A 21,099-nucleotide genomic window follows, 5' to 3' on the forward strand; every position below is an offset into this window, starting at 1 on the left:
CAGTTTTAAAGATAAGGTAATGCCCTCGTCTGCTCCTAATTGGTTTGGGTTTGGTGTAGGTCTTGTAATCTATGTCGAGCTGACCATTTAACATTTTGTAAAAACAGGTCAAACGGTGAGCTTCACGTCTGTCTTGGAGAGGGTTCCACCCCAGAGAATTCAGAAGTTTGGTGACACTCGCTTCTCTCTCATAGTTGTTAGTAACAAATCGAGCGGCCTGTCTTTGGACACGTTCGATGGATGAAATGTTTTTATCTGTGTATGGGTCCCAAGCTGCAACTGCGTAGTCCAAATGAGGTCTAACGAGGGTGAAATACAGCTTCTCCTTGACAGAAGCTGAACAATGATGAAAGTTGCGCCTCAGGAAGTTTAGGACACCTGTTGCTTTCACTGTTGCAAGAATGGGGGGTGAGGAAAACATTGTCAAAGAAATACAGGTCTTGTCCAGGTTACGGCACGGTTCCATTCCAACTCCACTGTTGCAACAGGTACCCACTCCAGTGGCCTTCCCACTACTACTGGGCTGCCACCCAGTCCAGGCCCTTGACACTACAGAGGGGACTCCCTTCACCTCTCCTGACCACCCTGAGTCTAGGCCCCCAGCGCTCCTCTCCCTAGTCATTATCCCCTTCTCCCTAGGCTCGACCCCAGTTCTAACCATTGCCATGTCTGCACCATCACCCCCACACCCTCTCTCGAACATCGGGTGGTCTAACAGCGGCAGAGAGCATGGCTTTGTACCCTGCACCCACTCCTCAAACAGTTCTGAGGCCAATATAATGATGAGCTCTTCTTTCATTATCTCCAGCTCCATGCCTTGCAGTCCCTCCTCTGCTTACAAACGGCTAACTTATGTATAGCTAGTACAGGTAGGTGAGTGTTTGGGAGGCCAGCAGGATTGATTTGCTGGCTGCCTCGAGCTGTGGGCATTATCTGTTATATGGGAGCACGGTTTGTCACCATATATCTGACAGCGAACTGTTCTGGCTACGAATAAATCACAGGAATGGAACCGTGCCGTAACCTGGACAAGACCTGTATTTCTTTGACAATGTGTCCTCACCCCCCATTCTTGCAACTTCAAAACTCTATTCCTCTTGGGCACACCTTTCAGTCCTGTTACCCACTCTTGATCTTTTCATTTCCAACTTCCATCACAATATCAATTTCCTTGACTGCACCCAGACCAAATGCACATTTCTCCATTTACTTTGTATCAATCCCGTCCTCATAATAACACCTGCAGATAAGGCAGTGCCTTTGTGGTTTGGCGGACTGACCTCCCTCTACCTTGCAGGGGTCGAGTCTTACCTCTCCCAGACCATGAACCCCACCAATGAACATGAGGCCACTGTCTCCTGTACCATCACAGATCTCATCACATCAGGAGATCTCCCCTTCATATCCTCCATCCGGAAAGTGTCCCAACCTCGCATTGTCCGCTTCTCATTTATCCAAGGTACACAAACAGGACTGTCAAGGCATTCCTCTCATCTCAACCTGCATTTTCGCCACCAAACTTAATTCTTCATACTTCGATCTGACCTGTCTGCCCTTGTCCCTTCCCATCTGGGACACCTATCATATCCTCCACCATTTTTACAACTTCCAATTCTCTGGCCCCAATCGCCTTATTTGTCTTGCATAGCTCAGTTCCCATCAGGGAAGTCTTAAGGGTCTGTCCCACTTGGGCGTCATTTGCGCGTAATTTAAGTGTCATCATGGTGCGCATTACGCGTGCATGGTTCCTGGTTACCTTGGCGGTTGCGCGCGGCGCCCCAGTATTTTGTGATGTACAAAATCTTTGCGCGCCATCTGCGTGACGCGCAAATGACATCCAAGTGGGACAGGCCTTTTAGGGCTCTCCACTTCTTTCTGGACAAAGACCCAATTAGCTCCCATTCACTAACCAAGGCAGAATGTATTCTTACCTTCAACACCTTCATTTCCTCCCACATGGATATTCAAATAGACCCGAGTATGATAGTCTTTTCATCAGCTACGTGGAATAGTTTTTGTCCCAAACCTACTCTGCGACCCCACCTTAACTTCCTCTGCTACAATGACAACTGCAGAATTCATCATTTTTATCACATACCTTACACCCTGCCCTCAAATTCATTTAGACTATTTCTAACACCACTCTAACTTGATCTCTCCATCTCCATCACAGGAGACAAACTATCCACCACCAAATACTATAAACCCACTGACTTTCAAAGCTATCTCAACGACACCTCATTTCATCCTGTCTCGAGTCAGGTCACCTTCCCTTTCTTTCAATGTTTCCATCTCTACCGCATCTGTTCTCACGATGAAGCTTTTTGTAACAGTATCTCTGAATTTTCCTCCTTTTGTAGGAAATATGGCTTCCCCTTCACCATTGTTGAGAAGCGAGCCCTCACTGACATTTTTACTCTCAATCCTACTGGTCCATCTTGGGTCTCTCTCCCTTGTTCACCTTTCCCATTTATACCTGTCCATTACTTACACACACATTGACCTGAACTTCCCTCTCCCCTGACCTGCTTCCCCTATCTCCAACTGTATCTCGTTCTGTCTGTCCATTATACCCCTCTTCCTCTCCTTACCTGGTACCACATTTCTTTCTTCCTGCCATCGCTTTGCCTCTACCTGCTGAGTTCCTCCAGTGGTTTGTTTTTTGATCCTGATTCCAGCATCTTATGTTTGCAGAGAATGTGGAATAGCGTATAATAAACTGTCGCGAATTGAGGATTAATTGGGGACAGAGTTGAGATGGAAGAGTATGAGCTGCAGTGTCACGTGGACTGCTGTTGAGTCTCCAACTGTTACCACCTGTAACAATAATTTGGATGAGAGGACCAAGAAACGGGAATAGTGCCAGAGGATTGGCGTACTGCGCATGTTGTTCCATTGTTTAAAAAGGGGTCTAAGAGTAAACCTAGCAATTATAGACCTGTTAGTTTGACGTCAGTGGTGGGGAAATTAATGGAAAGGATACTTAGAGATAATATATATAAGCATATGGATAAACAGGGTCTGATTAGGAACAGTCAACATGGATTTGTGCCTGGAAGGTCATGTTTGACTAATGTTCTTGAATTTTTTGAAGAGGTAACTCGGGAAATTGATGAGGGTAAAGCAGTGGATGTTGTATATATGGACTTCAGTAAGGCCTTTGACAAGTAGCAAGATGGATTCAACAGTGGCTGAATGGGAGACGCCAGAGAGTAATGGTGGATGGTTGTTTGTCAAGTTGGAGGCCAGTGACTAGTGGGGTGCCACAGGGATCTGTGTTGGGTCCACTGTTGTGTGTCATGTACATCAATGATCTGGATGATGGTATGGTCAATTGGATTAGTAAGTATGCATATGATACTAAGATAGGTGGGGTTGTGGATAATGAAATAGATTTTCAAAGTCTACAGAGAGATTTATGCCAGTTGGAAGAGTGGGCTGAAAGATGGCAGATGGAATTTAATGCTGATAAGTGTGAGGTGTTACATCTCGGCAGGACAAATCAAAATAGGACGTACATGGTAAATGGTAGGGAATTGAAGAATGCAGGTGAACAGAGGGATCTGGGAATAACTGTGCACAGTTCCCTGAAAGTGGAATCTCATGTAGATAGGGTGGTAAAGAAAGCTTTTGGTGTGCTGGCCTTTATAAATCAGAGCATTGAGTATAGAAGTTGGGATGTAATGTTAAAATCGCACAAGGCATTGGTGAGGCCAAATTTGGAGTATGGTGTACAATTTTGGTTGCTTAGTTATAGGAAGGATGTCAACACAAATAGAGAGAGTACAGAGGAGATTTACTGGAATGTTGCCTGGGTTTCAGCAACTAAGTTACAGAGAAAGGTTGAACAAGTTAGGGCTTTATTCTTTGGAGCGCAGAAGGTTAAGGGGGGACTTGATAGAGGTCTTTAAAATGATGAGAGGGATAGACAGAGTTGACGTGGATAAGCTTTTCCCACTGAGAGTAGGGAAGATTCAAACAAGGGGACATGACTTGAGAATTAAGGGACAGAAGTTTAGGGGTAACATGAGGGGGAACTTCTTTACTCAGAGAGTGGTGGCTGTGTGGAATGAGCTTCCAGTGAAGGTGGTGGAGGCAGGTTCGTTTTTATCATTTAAAAATAAATTGGATAGTTATATGGACGGGAAAGGAATGGAGGGTTATGGTCTGAGCGCAGGTATGTGGGACTAGGGGAGAATACGTGTTCGGCACGGACTAGAAGGGTCGAGATGGCCTGTTTCCGTGCTGTAATTGTTATATGGTTATATGGTTATAAGAGTCAAGAGTGCTTTATTGTCATATGTCCTAATAGTGGACATAATATTGCAAAAAGGCAAAACCATGACTATGTACTTCAGAGTTTATTTGGAGTGTTTAATAGACTGATGACTGTAGGGAAGAAACTGTTCCTGAACCTTGATGTTACAGTATTCAGGCTCCTATATCTTCTTCCCGATGGCAGGAGTAAAATGAGTGTGTTGGCAGGGTGGTGTGGGTCTCTGATAATGCTGGCTGCCTTTTTGAGGCAGCGACTCCTGTAAATCCTTTTGATGGTGGGGAGGTCAGAGTCAGTGATGGACTGCGCAGTGTTTACTGCTTTTTGCAGTCTTCGTCGCTCCTGGGTATTCAGGTTGCCAAACCAGTCAATATGCTCCCTACTGTGTACACCCATAACATTTCAAGAGAGTCCTCTCTGAAAACCAGAATCTCTGCAATCTCCTCAGGAATTAGAGGTGTTGATGGGCTTACTTTATAATTGCATCAGTGTGCTGGGTCCAGGACAGATCTTCAGAAATTTTGTAATAGGAATTTGTAATAATCCAAACTTGTACAAAATTAGGTGCCAGTGTGTATCATGAGGAGTATGTAGAGAGGGCGACAACAGGCAAATGGAGTTTAATTTACAAAACTTTTTTTAATAGTGAGCTTATTGAAAAGTATTTGTGTTCAAAGCAATCAATATGTCCTTGAACATTAATAACTGAAAATGAAGGTGTAGGTGTAACACGTTATTGGTAAGGCACACGATATAGAGTTATACAGCACGGAAACAGACCCTGACCCAACTCATCCATTCCAACCTATATTGGCTTTGTTGACCTTTACTGCAAGAAGATTCAAGCACAGAAGCAGCAAATTCCTACTGCAATTATTTTGGGTCATTGAGAGAGTAGAGTCATAGATAGTCATAGAGTGATACAATGTGGAAACAGGCCCTTCGGCCCAACTCGCCCACAACGGCCAACAATGTCCCAGCTACACTAGTCCCACTTGCCTGCGCTTGGTCCATACCTCTCCAAACCTGTCCTATCCATGTAGCTGTCTAACTGTTTCTTAAACGATGGGATAGTCCCAGCCTCAACTACCACCTCTGGCAACTTGTTCCATACACTCACCACCCTTTGTATGAAAAAGTTACCTCTCAGATTCCTATTAAATCTTTTCCCCTTCACCTTGAACCTATGTCCTCTGGTCCTCGATTCCCCTACTCTGGGCAAAAGACTCTGTGCATCCACCCAATCTATTACTCTCATGATCTTATACACCTCTATAGGATCACCCCTTATCCTCTTTTCTGAACCCTTTTAAGCTTGACAACATGGTGCCCCGAACTGAACACAATATTCTAAATGTCGTCTCACCAACGTCTTATACAACTGTAACATGACCTCCCAACTTCTATATTCAATACCCTGATTGATGATGGCCAAAGTGCCAAAAGCTTTTTTGACCACCTTATCTACCTGCAACTCGACCTTCAAGGAACCATGCACCTGTAATCCTAGATCTCTCTGCTCTACAACACTACCCAGAGGCCTACCATTTACTGTGTAGGCCCTGCCCATGTTCGATGTCCCAAAATACAACACTTCACACTTCTCTGTATTAAATTCCATCAACCATTCCTCCGCCCACCTGACCAGTCGATTCAGATCCTGCTGCAATCGTTCACAATCATCTTCACTATCTGCAAAACCACTAACTTTTGTATCATCAGCAAACTTGTTAATCTTGGCCTGTAGGTTCTCATCCAAATCATTGATGTAGATGACAAACAGTAATGGGCCCAGCACCGAATCCAGAAGCACACTACAAGTCCCAGGCATCCAGTCTGAGAAGTAACTTTCCACCATTATCCTCTGCTTCCTTCCATTTTTGCCAATTTGCTATCCATTCAGCTATCTCTCCTTGGATCCCATGCGATATAACCTTCCAGAGCAGCCTACCATGCAGAATCTTGTTGAACGTCTTACTGAAGTCCATGTATACAACATTTGCAGCTCTGCCTTTTTGGTCACGTCTTCAAAAAAATCGAACAGATTTGTGAGACACGACCTCCCACGTACAAAACGATGCTGACTATCCCTAATCAGCGCTTGCCCATCCAAATTCCTGTATATCCTATCCCACAGAATACTCTCTCCAGTAACTTACCAACTACAGATGTTAAGCTCACCGGCCTATAGTTCCCAGCATTTTCCCTGCAACCCTTCTTGAAAAGAGGTACAACATTTGCCACCCTCCAGTCTTCCGGCACCTTTCCTGTATTTAAGGACGACTCGTAAATTTCAACCAGGGCTATTTTGTCCACTAACCTTTCCCACACCATCCTTTATACGAACCTCTAGCCTCTCACGTGCCTCTGTCCAGCACGAGATCCCACCCCCCGCCAATCTAGTTTAAACCCTCACGTGTAGCATTAGCAAACCTTCCCGCTGGGATGTTAGCCCTCCTCCAGTTTAGGTGCAACCCGTCCATTTTATACAGATCACCTACTGCCCCGGAAGAGATCCCAATTATCCAAGAAATCTGAATTCCTGCCCCTGCACCAACTCCTCAGCCACGCATTCATTTCCCCCTATCTTCCTATTCTGAAACATTCTTCTTGAATCTGGCCTGCTAAAGTTACGGTATGCATGTGATATACTGAGAACAGTGAAGGTTCATCAGGTTGAATCCTGGGATGTCATTTGAGGGGAGATTAAGCAGAATGAGCCTCTTGTTTATTATGATTGTGACTGCATTGAAACTTGCAGAATTCTTACAAGGAATTTGATGCAGGGATAATGTTTCCCCTGACTGGTGGTGCCAAGGACAAGGAGCAAAGTAAGGAGTCTGGCATGTTTAGTACAGAGATAAAAAATAATTTTCATCTGGAAAGTTATGAATCTTTGGAATTTTCCAACCAAGAGGGCTGTGGAGCTCAGTCAGGACAAAGTATATTCAAACTATTTTGGGGGTTGAGGGATTTTAGGCCGCTGCAAGGAAGGGATGTGAAAATAAAAGATCATGGTGAGTGGCAGAAAAGTAAAACAGGGCTGAATGGCTTTCCTTGCTATATTACCTGTAGTCATATGTTGAATTCCAATCAGAAAAAGTCCTTCATAAAAGATCCTATGTGTCATTTAAGAAAAATTGTACACCCTGACACATTTTCATTTTGACAAGGATTAATTAAATCAAAAGATTTGTTTAGCAGAATCCCAAAAATATTTTTAAAATGAAGCATTGTTAGACATAAGCTTAACTATAAAATGCAGGTGCAGTAAATTCTATTAAAAGACGTACCCATTATTTTGTATTGTAAATATTCATCCATCTCAGAAAATAGCATCATGACTGAAATATGTAGTTACATATATTTATTTATGCCATGCTTGCCATGCAGGTTTCCCAAATCAGCTATGCATGTGAAGTCTAAATTAAGTTTAGCAAATGTTTTCTTTCCAATAAAGCTTACGCAGTAAATGCATGTTCATACAAAATCTGTTCAAGTATATGCTCTTTAATGTTGAAAATAGAAATGCATATCATAAGGATATCATCTATTTTGCTTGAAGAAGGTCAGCTGTGGGAGAGAGCTGAGTAATAAGTCAGATATTATTGACTGGAAGGAATGTGTAAAATACCACACTGTTTGGTCTTTGGTGTCATATGTACATTGTTCCCTGCTGTTATTGGCAATCTTTCTTTGTATTCTGACACCAAACATTTCCCTGGTGGCTGTTGTCACAGAAAAAAGAGAATTATCAATATTGCAGTTAAACTCAACTTTCAAAGATGATAGCAACTCATTGGAGGGCTCAGATTTAATGAATTTTCTTTGATTTTTGGTGAGATTTTAAACATCAAACAATAAATTGGCCTGGGTGCAGTAAAATATTTAGATCTATTGACTGTAGCAGTGAGATGGAGACAGCAAAAAAAATCACTTGTGGTTTGGGTTTTTCCTTTTATCAGCCTGAATTTCTGTAAAAAGGCTAAAGAAAGATTTTCAGAAGTATTTTAATATTTAATTATACATTTACTACAGAACTAGAGATGAGTGTACCCTTGCTGAACACGTTCATTTTTGTGATAATTGTTACCAGCTCAAATTTTGTATGCACATAAGTCCAATTGTCTCCGAGGAGATGTCCTCTCCTTCATCCAGTATGCCTTGTATCCAGCCCAGAGCATGAAAAACTAGTTCACTCAAGACCCAGTTTTTCCATAAAAATTGCATCACGGTATTTCTAGTAGGTATTTGCTAGCCCAAAATATTGTTTGTACTTGAGCAATGTAACGGGGGAAATGTGAAATCCCAATTTCTCAAGCCAAAGGCCTGGAATAATAAGGAAGCTCTCCATAAAAGAGAAAGGAAACCTGACTGTTATTTTGTAAACATGTTTTCCCATAAAATAAATTACTTTTAATACAAGACATGCCTTTGTTTTGTTTTTTAATTGGACTTTAGAATTGTACTCAGAAGCAATGATCAGCTCTTCTGAGATGTTTAAGAAATAATCATTGTTTTGCACTTTCCCTTCTCTCAGTCCTGGATTTTGCTTCAGGAGCTTACTGACTGCTAAGTAAGTTATTACTGGCAATGCATTTCATCAACATATAAAAGGAGCCAGGGTGTAAATATAGTTGTGCTCTGTCATTAAATCCAATGTTTATATTATTTGGCTGGATTTATTAAATAAAATGTCATGACAAAAACTAATCTATATGACTCTTACTGTCGTGAGGGTCAAAGTTGGATTCTTAGGTGCAGGGCATAACAGTTTTGTAAGTGGAAATATCACATTCTGGAAGATCACTTTGAAAGGAAGTTAGGGCTCTTTAACAAGAAAATAAGTATTTTCTAATGTGGCTTTCTTATTGTGAAGTGAAACATTACCATATAAAACATTCTGCAAGCCATGCTTGTTTTTTTTTTTGCACCAGTCATTGGAACTCTCTTGCTCGAAGTGCAGTGGAAGGGAAATATTTCAATGTTTTTAAGATGGAGGTAAATAAATACAATAATTAAGGAGGTTAAAGATAAGGACTAATCAATAAAAGTCTTTATGACTATGTCTAGTGAAGATCCTATTAGACAAATTTGATTGCATTTAAACGTGTATTGATGAGAATGATGAAATAAAGATGAAGATTTACAAGGACTTCAGTGGAGTCTTTAACAATATCCCTCTTGACAGATTAGTTCAAAAGTTCAAAGTTTTTTAGCCTCTGATCCAGGGCAAGTTCATGGTGTGGAAGGAAGTCTTACGCTGTAGAGAGACATCAATGTTTTGCTGAAATGGGCTGAAAAATGGCAGATATTTAATCCAGACAAATTAGAGAAGATGTATTTGGGGAGATTGTGCCTTAAGGGGTATTAGAGTGAGGGACTCCAAAATAAAAGTTCCGAGATCCTAAAAGGTGGCAACACAGGTAAACAATTTGTTTGGGAGTCCAAATGGGTGACCACCGTGTTACAACTGTTTGTGTAATAGAACTTCCCAGTAAAGAAAACACAAATCACCACCCAAGAAATTTCACTCTCACAGAATTTATGTGAAAAAGCAAATAAATAATAATTTATTATTCAACTCTTGTTTCTTGACATGTACAGATTAAGCAGCTTCATGTTACGAGACATTTTCTAGTATTGCAACCTCTCCCCTACAAGTGTGGAGATCATCTGTACCCACATTCATTCATTGGAGCATTGAATACAAAAGTAGGGAAGTTATTCCCCAACGTTACAAAACCTTGGTCAGACCTCAGTTGGAGTATAGCGTTCGGTTCTGGTTACCATACTGTAGGAAGGATGTGATAACGATGGAGAGGATAGAGAAGATTCCCTAGCATGTTGCCTAGGGTCAAATGTGTTATTTGTGGGGAGAGACTGGCGAGGCTAGAAGTTAGGTTGGGACATAATTAAGGTACATAAAATGATGATGGTATTGATAGGATAGACTGCAGGAAACCTTTCCCCATGTCATAGTAATGTAAAACTAGAGGACATAGGTATATGGTAAATGTGAAGAGACCCAGAGGGGTTATTAGGGAGGGGAGGGGGGGGGGGTCCTTCATCACCCTGAGGGTGAGTACTTGAAATGCATTGCCTGAAACAGTGGTAGGAAATGGTTTGCTGACAACATTTAAGCAGTGTCTAGATGACCACTTCAATCGCTTAGGTATGCTCCAGTTAAACAGGATGAGACCATATAGATGGTATTGCATAGAACGTTACTTGCATTATTTAAGGAAGAATGCTTGAAAGTAGTTTGATACTAATACCCGGAATGGGCAAATTGTCCTTTATGGAGATAGGTTAGATTTGTAGTCACTGGATTGTTAACTTGTCGTGGTGGAGAAAATTGTGTGGACCTAAGATCCTGAGAGCGATGCCGTCAGGAGCTATGCTCCTGGTAGGGCCACCCATGGCGGTACGGTCAAGGGGGAGGTCTCTGATAAAGAGCAATCCAACCAAGACCTCAACAGTGGAACAGACAGAGGATGACGGCTGACCATAGTGGAGTGTAACAACGGCTGGGAAGGCAGATGAAGGCTGCAGCAGAAAAGGGTCTCCGGTCGTCTTGGACTCCATGCCACTGGATCCTGACCCAGATCTGTCAAGGACCGTGGGATGGCTGTCTGTGCACCAGTCTCCCCACGTTAAAGTCACGCACAGGTGTCCTCCATATAGAGAATAACACCCTGGAGACACCCATGGTCAGCCATGACCAAGGGGGGCCTAAGAAGAGTCAAGGGTGAGAGGGGACCTGTTGAAACATAAGATACTTACCGAGCGGTCTTGAGAATGTGGATGTGGAGAGAATCAAGAAGCTGTCACCCATTCAAAAAGAGAATGGAATGACTTTTCTTTCCTTACAGAGTGTTGTGAGTTTCAAAGTACAGTGGAAGCAGAATCTTTGAATATTTTCAATGCAGAGTATTTTCAATTCTAGATAAGCAAGTTGGTGAAGGGTTATCAAGGGCGGGTAAGAATATAGAATTAAATTTAGTGTCAGATCCATCACAATCCTTCTGAATGGCCGCATCGGATTGATGGCTGAATGGCCTACTTCTATTCCTAATCCTTATGAATGTTTGGGAATCACTCGCCTAAATGGTGAGAGATTGCTGAGCTCTGAGTTGCAGAGGCATTAAGCATCCCAATGCATTTTCATAAAAGGCAAGTATAGAGTACAGTAAGTAATTAGGAAAATTTGCAGAATATTGTTGCTTACTCAGAGGAATTCTGTATTAAGTAGGGAGCTCAGAAACATTCAGGATGGCATTAAGAAACTCATCCATTTGTTGGGAGCACAAGAAGCCCAAGTGGCAGAAGGAGTAGTCCACCTCCAAAACTATTCACCTGTCTATTGCACCAAATACCATAGCCTGACCTGTAGCATTGGCCTCAACAGTCGACTCAAAAATCACAAGAACTGGAGTGGATGATTTCAATTCATCTAATAAATAGAGTCTATGACTCCTTAGTCCTGTTGAATGACCTGTCAGTTGTGGGAGAATCCTTCTCCCATGCTGGACAACCACGAGTCATCAATTGGGAACGGCTCAGATTTTTGATATTAGAAGTTAAATAATCACTGTTATGACTGGTGCATTTGTGAGATTGATTGTGATATATGTTCGAGAAAGTGGTCACCCACAGCTTAAACGGAACTGAGAGGGATCTGGTTGATATACACCAGATTAGGAAGACCAAGCAAGGGATACATCACTCCTTTTAACCAATATCACCTCTGAACACTAAAGTAATATTCTCCAACATACAGCCAGAATTAAGTCTTTAGGACCAGGGTGCATCATTGACTCAGGAACAGCATGGGGATAGAAACTACAGAAGAAATACAGTGAGAGAACATTTGATAGGTATTGATGTGGCCACAAACATGCCTCTTGGTATCAGAGCCTAGGATGTTGTGATCAAACAAGAAATTGCTGAAGAAATTCGGCAGGTCAAAAGCAGCATCTGTGGAGGTAAAGGAATGTTCTAGATTTCTGCTCGAAACCCTGCTTCATGACTGAGAGTGTTAAGGGAAGGTAGCCGGTGTACAGAGGTGAAAAGGAGAGATGATAGCAGAGCTGGTACGTGATAGGCAGAACCAAGTGAGGTGGGAATGATGGGCAGATGAAGTCAGGTGGAAAATGGGGAGGGGAAAGTAGAACTAAACACTGGAGATGATAAATGGAACCACATTAATTAAGGATAATGGACAGATGGAGTCAGAGGGGAGTGAGACCGGAGGTTATAGACAGAGGCTGGGGGAAACAGATAAAGATAGAAAGAGAAGAATGGGATGTAGGTCAGAAAAATAGCACCTCGCATTCTATTTGGGTAGCCTGTAACTGAATGGTGAGAAAACTGAAATTTCCATTGTCATGCAAACCATACCCCTGTGTTCCTTCCACAGTCCGATCGACCCCCCTAATTTATCTCTCCCTTTTCTCCTTTATTCACCTATTCCACCCCCCATCCTCTCTCTACATCAGTTACCTGGATGTAGTATCCTCCCCCAACTTGGTTCTGCCTACTCATCACTAGGCACCTAAACGCCCCTGGGTTTCTTATCCCTTGGCTCCTCGTCCTATTCCCCCCACACACGCATACCGTTCTATCTGCCCATCATTCCCGCTTTCCCTAGATCAACTACCACCCTCTAAGTCCACCTTCACCCTCTCCATTCCCCACTAGTCTGCATCTGAACTTTCTCCCTTCCTCCTTGAGCACAACTGAACACCCACATGGTATGGACTTCTCAAGTAGGGTAGAGTTGGTTTGTAAAAGGAAGAGATTTAGCAATATTTGTTAAGAAAACACTTGTGGGGGTGAGGACAGATGAACACTGTTTCAGTTTAATCGGGAATAAGCAATTATATTGATGGGAATGCACTATAGGTGCCCTAAAAGTTAAAGGTCAAAGGAAGACAACTGTGCGCCAAATATCCGAGAAATACAAAACAACAAAGCTGTGATAAATGGGAGTTTTCAACAACCTTAACAATAACGGAGACAATACTAAATGGATGAACATATAGAAGGAGCAGAATTCCTGAAATCTGTTCAAGGGACCGCTTTGAATTAGTGTGAAGTGAGCATAACTGGAGAGATGGAGCAATAGAATTAAGCTGGCAACTGAAAAAGTGGCATTGTGAGAGTAAGCAGGGAATAGTGGATTCAGTTGGATTTAACATTCATATGGAAAGGGATAGAACAGATAGAATATGAAAAATGACCAGTTTTATTGATATGAATATAAGAAATGGACTGAAAACAGCCACATTGGGGTTAACCAGTGCCAGATGATGAGGCTTCAAAACAGTTGGAACCAACAGGGTGAACACACAGTATTTTACCCAGAGAAGGGGTAAGAACCAGAAGACATAGGTTTAAGATAAGAGGAGAAAGATTTAATTGGAACTCAAGGGGCAACTTTTTTCACTCAGGGTGGTGGGTATATGGAAGGAACTACCAGATGGTGGCACAGATGGTCAAGCTGATGCTTCACAATGCCAGAGACCCAGGTTCGATCCTGACCTTGGGTGCTGTTTGTGTGGTGTTTGCGCATTTTCTTTGTTACCACGTGGTCTCCTCCGGGTCTTCTGGTTTCCTCCCACATCCCCAGACATTTGGGTTGTAGATTAATTGGCCTCTGTTTAATTTCCCCTAGTTTGTAGAAAGTTTCTAGAAGGTGGGATAACATTGGACTAGTGTGAATGGTTGATGTGGACTTGGTGGGCCAAAGCATGATTTATCTCTAACTAAACTAAATTAAGGCAATTGAGGCAAGTGCTATAACGGTATTTAAAAGACATTTGGACAGGTACAGGGATAGGAAAGGTTTAGAAGGATATGGGCCACGTGAACACGTGGGACTAGCTTTCACAAGACATCGTATTGGCATTGATGAGTTTGACCATGCTGTATGACAATATGACTCAAAAAGGGATTAGAACAGAAATACTGAAATGATTATATTTGGTGTAATGGAAGATGGGAATAAGTTGAACACATCTCAAAATCTATTCCTTAACTATGGTTTGATAATAGCAAAAAAATTATGACTTAAATTTTGGAAGGGTACATCAATACCAACGCTTAAAATGTGGATTGCAAGTATGTTGGACACCGCTCATCTTGAGGAAATGCGATTCCTCCTAATGGATAAATCAGACCAATTCATAACGAGTTGGTCTCCATTCGTCATTTTTTTGGAATCATATGGTGCAACACAATTGTAAAAAATAACTGTTTCAGGACTGGACGAGGGTTGGTCAAGATTATAAATAATGATCTCCTTTTCTTTTTTATTTTATTTTCTTTTCTCTATTTTCTCTCTCAACTTTCTTCATTTACTCGTTTTCTTTCTTCACACACTATATATTTCACATCTTTCTATCCTTTACTATCTAACTTCTTTTTCTTATTCTAATCTTTTTTCAATGTAACAAAAAAAACAAAAAGAAGTTGTACATAAAATGTATTATGAAAATATATATTAGGCACTTTGGTGCCATATGACTGTACTTACTTCTAATAAAATAAAATATTTAAAAAAAAAGAACAGAAAGATTGGATCCTATTAGGAACCAAAAATGTAGGATTTAGAGGCTAAAGATGTGTATGTTTATGAATGAGTGCTTTTCATCTGTTTTCACGGAACATGGTATAGAATCTCAGAGCCTTCATAGATGCACCAACTCTCCACCAGAGCAATTCTCTAGTTCCACATACTGGTCCTTTCTCCAAAACCTTGCAGTTTTTCTGCACCGTATTTGTATCCAATTTTCTCTGAAAGCCCATAATAGAACCTGCCTCTATTAAACATGCCAAGTACTTAAGCTGAGTAAAAAAAAAAAAATTATCTTATCACTCTTAATGCTCCCACCCCTTTATTTTATAGCAGTGATCTTTCATTCTTGACTCAACATGAACAGCTTCCCACTGTCCAAAGCCCTTGTGAATATTTAGATTGAGTTGCCAAAGGTGTTAGCAGAGGCAGATACTATTGCAACGTTTAAAAGGCATTTGGACATGTGCTTGGCTTGGAAAAGGTCAAGAGGGATGCGGGTCTAACATGAGCAAATGGGATTAGCATAGAAAGGCACTATAGTCCTTATGGAAGAGATGGTCCATAAGCGCAGAATTCTATGCTGTACATTTCTATGATTTTATATTATTCATAAAGCTTCCCTCAGTTATCTCCAAAGGAAATAGTCCCAACTTCCCTAATCTATCCTCATCCCAGGAACCATTCTTGTAACTCTCCTTTGGGCCTTCACTCTTTTCTTCCCCTTCTTTATACTGTGACAACCATTATTAAACACATTCCTTAATTTGAGGCCAGACAGGGCAGGGCTTTACAAAAGATCAGCATGATTTCCATATTTTTTTTTCCAAAGAATGACTTGGGTAGTAACTTTAAGGATGAAGAATCCAAGTGAATGTGACCAACATTGCTTGCTGATCCCTAATTGACATGCGTGTAAACCTATTTAGGAATCTACAGGGCAGCACAATGGTGTGCAGGTTGGGGTGCAGCTTCATAGCTCCTCGTATCCGGGCTCACTGTGCGTGGAGTTTTTCAGCGTGGAACTTTGTCTCACAGTGTATTTTCTCTGGGTGTTATGCTTTACTCTCACATCCCATATGTATGTTGGTAAGTTAACTGGATGCTATAAATAACTCCAACTGGACAATCCGAAGGGACCTGATGGCAGCATGTGTGAAAATAGATATCGAGAGATGGGGGGCAATGGGACTATTAGTTGTGCTCTGATAACTGATATAGACTTGATTCAGATTCAGATTCAGATTCAATTTTAATTGTCATTGTCTGTGTACAGTACAGAGACAACGAAATGCATTAAAGACGATGAGCTGAATAGCCTCCTTAGTTCTGTGTTATAAGGGAATATAATATAAATATACAACTGTAGTATGTAAAAATACTGCCGTTGGGCTGGTGTCACATGTAGGCTCGACTAGCAAATGTGTGCATCAGTAAGCCAGATGAGCTTTCACAGACAGTTTTATGGTTATGATTACTTAGACTAGCTGCTCATTTTAAACACTGGTATACCCGCTGAATGAAAGTTTATGGCTGCTGTGTGTGAGTTGAACTCAGGTTCTCTAGGATTTCAAGTCTGGAAATTTGGTGGGGCCATAACTAAGATACTGTCACCACACTGCAGGAAGGATATAACACTGGAGGAGATGGAGAGGGATTGACAAGATTATTGTCAGGCTGGAGAACAATAGCTAGGAAAAGACACAAAATGCTGGAGTACCTCAGCGGGACAGGCAGGCATCTCTGCAGAGAAGGAATGGGTGACATTTCGGGTCGAGACCCTTCTTCAGACTGATGTCAGGGGAGAGGGAGATACATCGATAAAGAAGTGGAAGGTGTGAAAACAGGACAAAGAGAATGGAGATCATGGAAAATTTAGAATAGATCATTGTTAGCTTGGAGAAGGTAACAACAAAGCAAACACAGATAAAATGTAGTCGGAGACAGTAAGAATGGTCGGAAGTGACTCCAGTGGGGGTCTATTTTCTTTAGAACAAAAGAGACGAGCGAAAGTTGAATTGAGGCATGGTAAAATCTAAAGCGATACACAGGATAAAACAAAAAGGAAAAGCAATTCCTACAACAGAAATAAGAGGCATAGATTTGTTAATTAGTAAAGAAATTATAGGGGAATTGAAAAAATATTATTTCACTTAACAGTTAGTGAGGATCTAGAACTTATTGCCTGAAAGGATGGTGGAGGCAGAAAGCCTCATCACATTTAAAATGTGCCCGGATGAGCAGTTGTGCTTTAACCCAAAGGGCCATGGACCAAAAAGCTGAGAAGTGGAATTTTCTTTAAGTGCAACTAGCATGGAAATAATAAACCTAAAGACGTCCTTTCATGTAGTTCAATCATTAAAAAATTACATGTTTGAGTACACAAAATGCTGTTCAAATAGGGTAAAGTGGGATTGTGGTTTTGTTGGTGAATTGATATTGTAGAGGTTAGAGTAAAAATCCAAAGAACGAAGCTGAGCAAAAATCACTTCACTGTAGCAGGAATCAAAACCTGTTGCACAATAGTTTGTGGTAATCTGTATGTGTGATTACAAAAACACTGAAAAACGGCTAACACTCAAAATCAAAACTAAGACTGCTCATCACGATACTGTTTCTTTTTCTGCCTCGAGATACGAGTGGTTTGTGACAGCTCACATAAATGAGAGAGAAAAGTCCTCATTATATTTAAAATTTTACATTTGATGAATTCAGGGAAAACAATCACAAATGCAATAAAATCATCAATATTCAAAGTGGACTAGTTTAATCCAAATTTGGCATCTTTATTCCTTTTAAAGTGCTCATCCACACTTTAGACTTTTAAAACAGAAAGGACAGCAGAAGGAATTACCCCTTTGGTCGACATGATGCTAAATTAAACTGTTTTCCTCTGTCTGCATGTGATCCACATACCTCCATTTCCTGCATATGCCTATCTAAAAGTCACTATCATATTAGCGTCGACCACCAACCCTGGCAGCCCTTTGGTCCCACTACATTAGGTAATAGTGAACGTATGTATGTGCATGGTGGCCCAGCAGGAGAGATAAATCCAACTATGCATACTTGCTGTTGTTTGAAAAAAATCAATGTTTTTTTTCAATAAATGGGACAACACTTTGGAAAAGTACTGTCTTTGTGTATATAATTGGGGAGTGTTTGCAATAAAATGTATAAACCTTAGATGTGCCTTTTATTAATAATTATATATTCAATAGCTCGCATATTTATTTCTGGAAATTTAATTATTTCAAAACATAATGTAGCCAGCTATAATCTGAATGAATAATATGATTTGAGCACATCCGTTTTATTGTACACTGTATGGAAGGCATTTTATCTTCAATCATACTAATCACCGTTGTATTAACAGCAGTGAACAAAATAATAATTAGGCTTCAATCAAATAATTGTTTGCTAATTTTTTATGGTTATTTTAAAATTGGAATGAAAGGAAAAAATACTTACATGCTGGTATATTCCTAAATTCTCATTTCTAGTTTTCACATATTAAGGAAAAATGTGTTCCCTTTTATTATAGCTTTTAGCAAGTCCACTGTAATTGTCACAAAGGAGTTTCTTATTTTGTACACTTTTGTTACATTGCAAATTATAATTAATTTGCCGTTGCATCAGCGTAAAACTTAGACTAAAATTATTTCAGGATCTTTTGTAGAAAGCAAGGAGCAAGGAACAGTAGTGAAATAGATTAATATGAATATTCAGGGACATAAATCAGCATTTGGACAAATAAATTAATTATTTCTGCAATTCGGTCAATAAAAGGTTGTGCAGTAGTGTATTGAATATCAGCCTGACAAGTAATGTTTTTGAAAAGACTGTTGCCATTTACTGCGCTCTGCTCATTTTCATGTCCAGAGTGAGTTTCAATCTTTTTATGTAAATGTGTCTTTAACCCAGTTTACTTTGATAAACTTGAATGATGCAAATAAGAAATGCAAGGCAGAGCAGGCCACCCAAGTCCACTCAAATTTTATCCCACTAGGTCACAGACTTGGACGCTTTATTTACAAATGTTTGAAACATGATAAATAGGCAGCAAGAGATAATTTTATACTGCTCCACGATGCTGCAGGGAAGTTATGCAGAATAAGGCAGTAATGGGTTTTACTGCCCTTTCACCAAATGTGCCATATATCGTGAAAGTGTTGACATAATTTATATTCATCTAGAATTCCTGATATTCTAACACAACATTTATATTTATGGCATTTATGTAAATTTGAATTGCTAATCAAGCAGCCTTTTTCATCTGGTGGATTGCTTATGTATCGCTGAATTTTATGTGCATATGTGCATTTGCCCACTTTTTATAAATGATGAGATTTTTATATTTATAATATATAATGACGTCCACTTCCTAAAAATATGCTACGTGATTTTGATCAACTTCTTGGAAATAGACAGATGCAATCTGTGCAATCTATTTGTATTGCAAATAAATGTTGCAATCGATCACGGTGTTTCTGCTTTTCTATATATTTGTTGTCCTGATTTAACAGTGAAATTAATACCCTCATATCTGTGCAGTATGACGGTAATTCTTTTGAAAGCACCATATTAGCTTGAATGTACCTAAAGCTTTTAGTGTAGAAGAAAAGCATTTTTAAAAGGTGTGGAGTATGAATGATTTTTATGAAGAGCCACTGATGAATGTTGTTTGTATTTTTGAATAATATAGGCCAGGGTTAATTTTGATGAGATAAAGCTAAGTACTAAAATAACTGAATATTAACAGATCACTAATCCATGCAATGTATTTATTGGTCACAATCATAAAAAAGGTAAGATTCCCATTGATGATTTTTCAATTGTATTTTACAAATAACTAACTCTACAGAATACATGCACGATCATTTTTGAAAGAAATATATATTTTTAGTCACTATCCAAAATAAATAATTGTCTTCTTTAGTACATTTCTATTCATGTTGGATAAGATTCTTATCTACAAATAATATTTTTCAATGTTTTACTTAAATCAATTTCCATTAGATTTTACAAGACCCATTTATTGTCAAACTTAGCCAAAGGGTTTTTTTAAGTCTGTCCCTCTGGTTGAGGTGGTCAAAGAAGCAAAGTTAATACTTAAATAAATTTGAAAATTTCTGTCTGCAAAATCCTGCTAGCCTAAGTGAGACTTATTTTGCACTGCGAAAGGAATTGTAAGCTGTAGAAAGAAATTGTATTTTACCACAGGGTGGCACTATGATACTAACAGCTTGCTTATTTAATCCTACATGATCAAACACAGTTACTGCATGTGCAGAACTTGTGCTGGTCTTTAATGTTTTACTGTGCAAGAATTTTAAATGCAAGGACATGGCCTAGAGACTGCTTAACCATAGTGCTTTGTAAAGCTTGTTGTAGACCTGGTTGTAAGAATTTAACTGCTCAAAGGTTTAAGGAAAGTATTCTAGTGACTTACGAAAGGCTCTTGGTAACTTTAACAAAAATTCAATCAAATAATACTACACTATCTTCTTAAAATTCTCAGTGGCTGTTCTGAATTACTGATTTATTTGCAACAAAAAAATCAATTAGTCTTAAATTTATTCATGGATTTCAGTCCTACCGATCAATGCAAGTCCACTCAGCGGGCTCGAGGGGACCCACTTCATTCCAGTTAATGTGTCTGAAGGGGAATTACCATTGATGCTGTTTTCTCTTTCGCAGGTCAGAGATCAGATCTCACTGTCATGGTCTGTGACAGCAAGGAATGACTTTACCCTGCAGCTCCCTAAGCTGCAGCTGGAGACCTTGGTAGCGAAAGGGCCAAAGGATGGCCTGGAGGTTACATCATTGCAGGTTAGGATCTGATACACTGTGCAGAGTTAATCTTAAACTTGGGAGCTGATTGTTTATTATGGCTTTGTGATTCGCTGATTGATTTCATTTGCTGTCAGTTAAAGCTCCCTTAATGTCAGTTTTCTTTGCATAATGCCTTGAAACAAAGGCTGGTGAAGTTCCCCAGATTGAAGTAGCTGACATAAACTGACCCTGATTTGCCCTATTCTGCATGGTAATTTAAGCAAAGCAGTTACTGGAAATGCTGTGATGAATATGAAAATACCACTGTTAGCAAGCTGTGATACAAAATCTCAGAATGCAGAAAAAGGAACAGGAGCTTATATGCAAATATGTCTTCTTCACATAGTGCGTGCCACACTACTTTACTGCACAGGGTGTGGCACACTATGTACCATCGCAGTATACGTGA

At 40.2% G+C, this 21,099-nt stretch overlaps 1 protein-coding gene across 5 annotated transcripts in view; it reads left to right on the forward strand.

The window, feature by feature from the left end:
- Positions 1 to 21,099, forward strand: part of LOC129695419 (coiled-coil domain-containing protein 171-like) — a 254,013-nt gene that overhangs the window by 176,232 nt on the left and 56,682 nt on the right. For all 5 annotated transcript variants that reach the window (XM_055632349.1, XM_055632347.1, XM_055632346.1 and 2 more), the window contains exon 23: positions 20,556 to 20,687. In XM_055632349.1, the coding sequence (XP_055488324.1) occupies positions 20,556 to 20,687 (132 nt within the window). The remainder of the gene's footprint in view (positions 1 to 20,555; positions 20,688 to 21,099) is intronic.

The sequence above is a fragment of the Leucoraja erinacea genome, chromosome 3, assembly GCF_028641065.1.
Source record: "Leucoraja erinacea ecotype New England chromosome 3, Leri_hhj_1, whole genome shotgun sequence".
NCBI lineage: Eukaryota > Metazoa > Chordata > Chondrichthyes > Rajiformes > Rajidae > Leucoraja > Leucoraja erinaceus.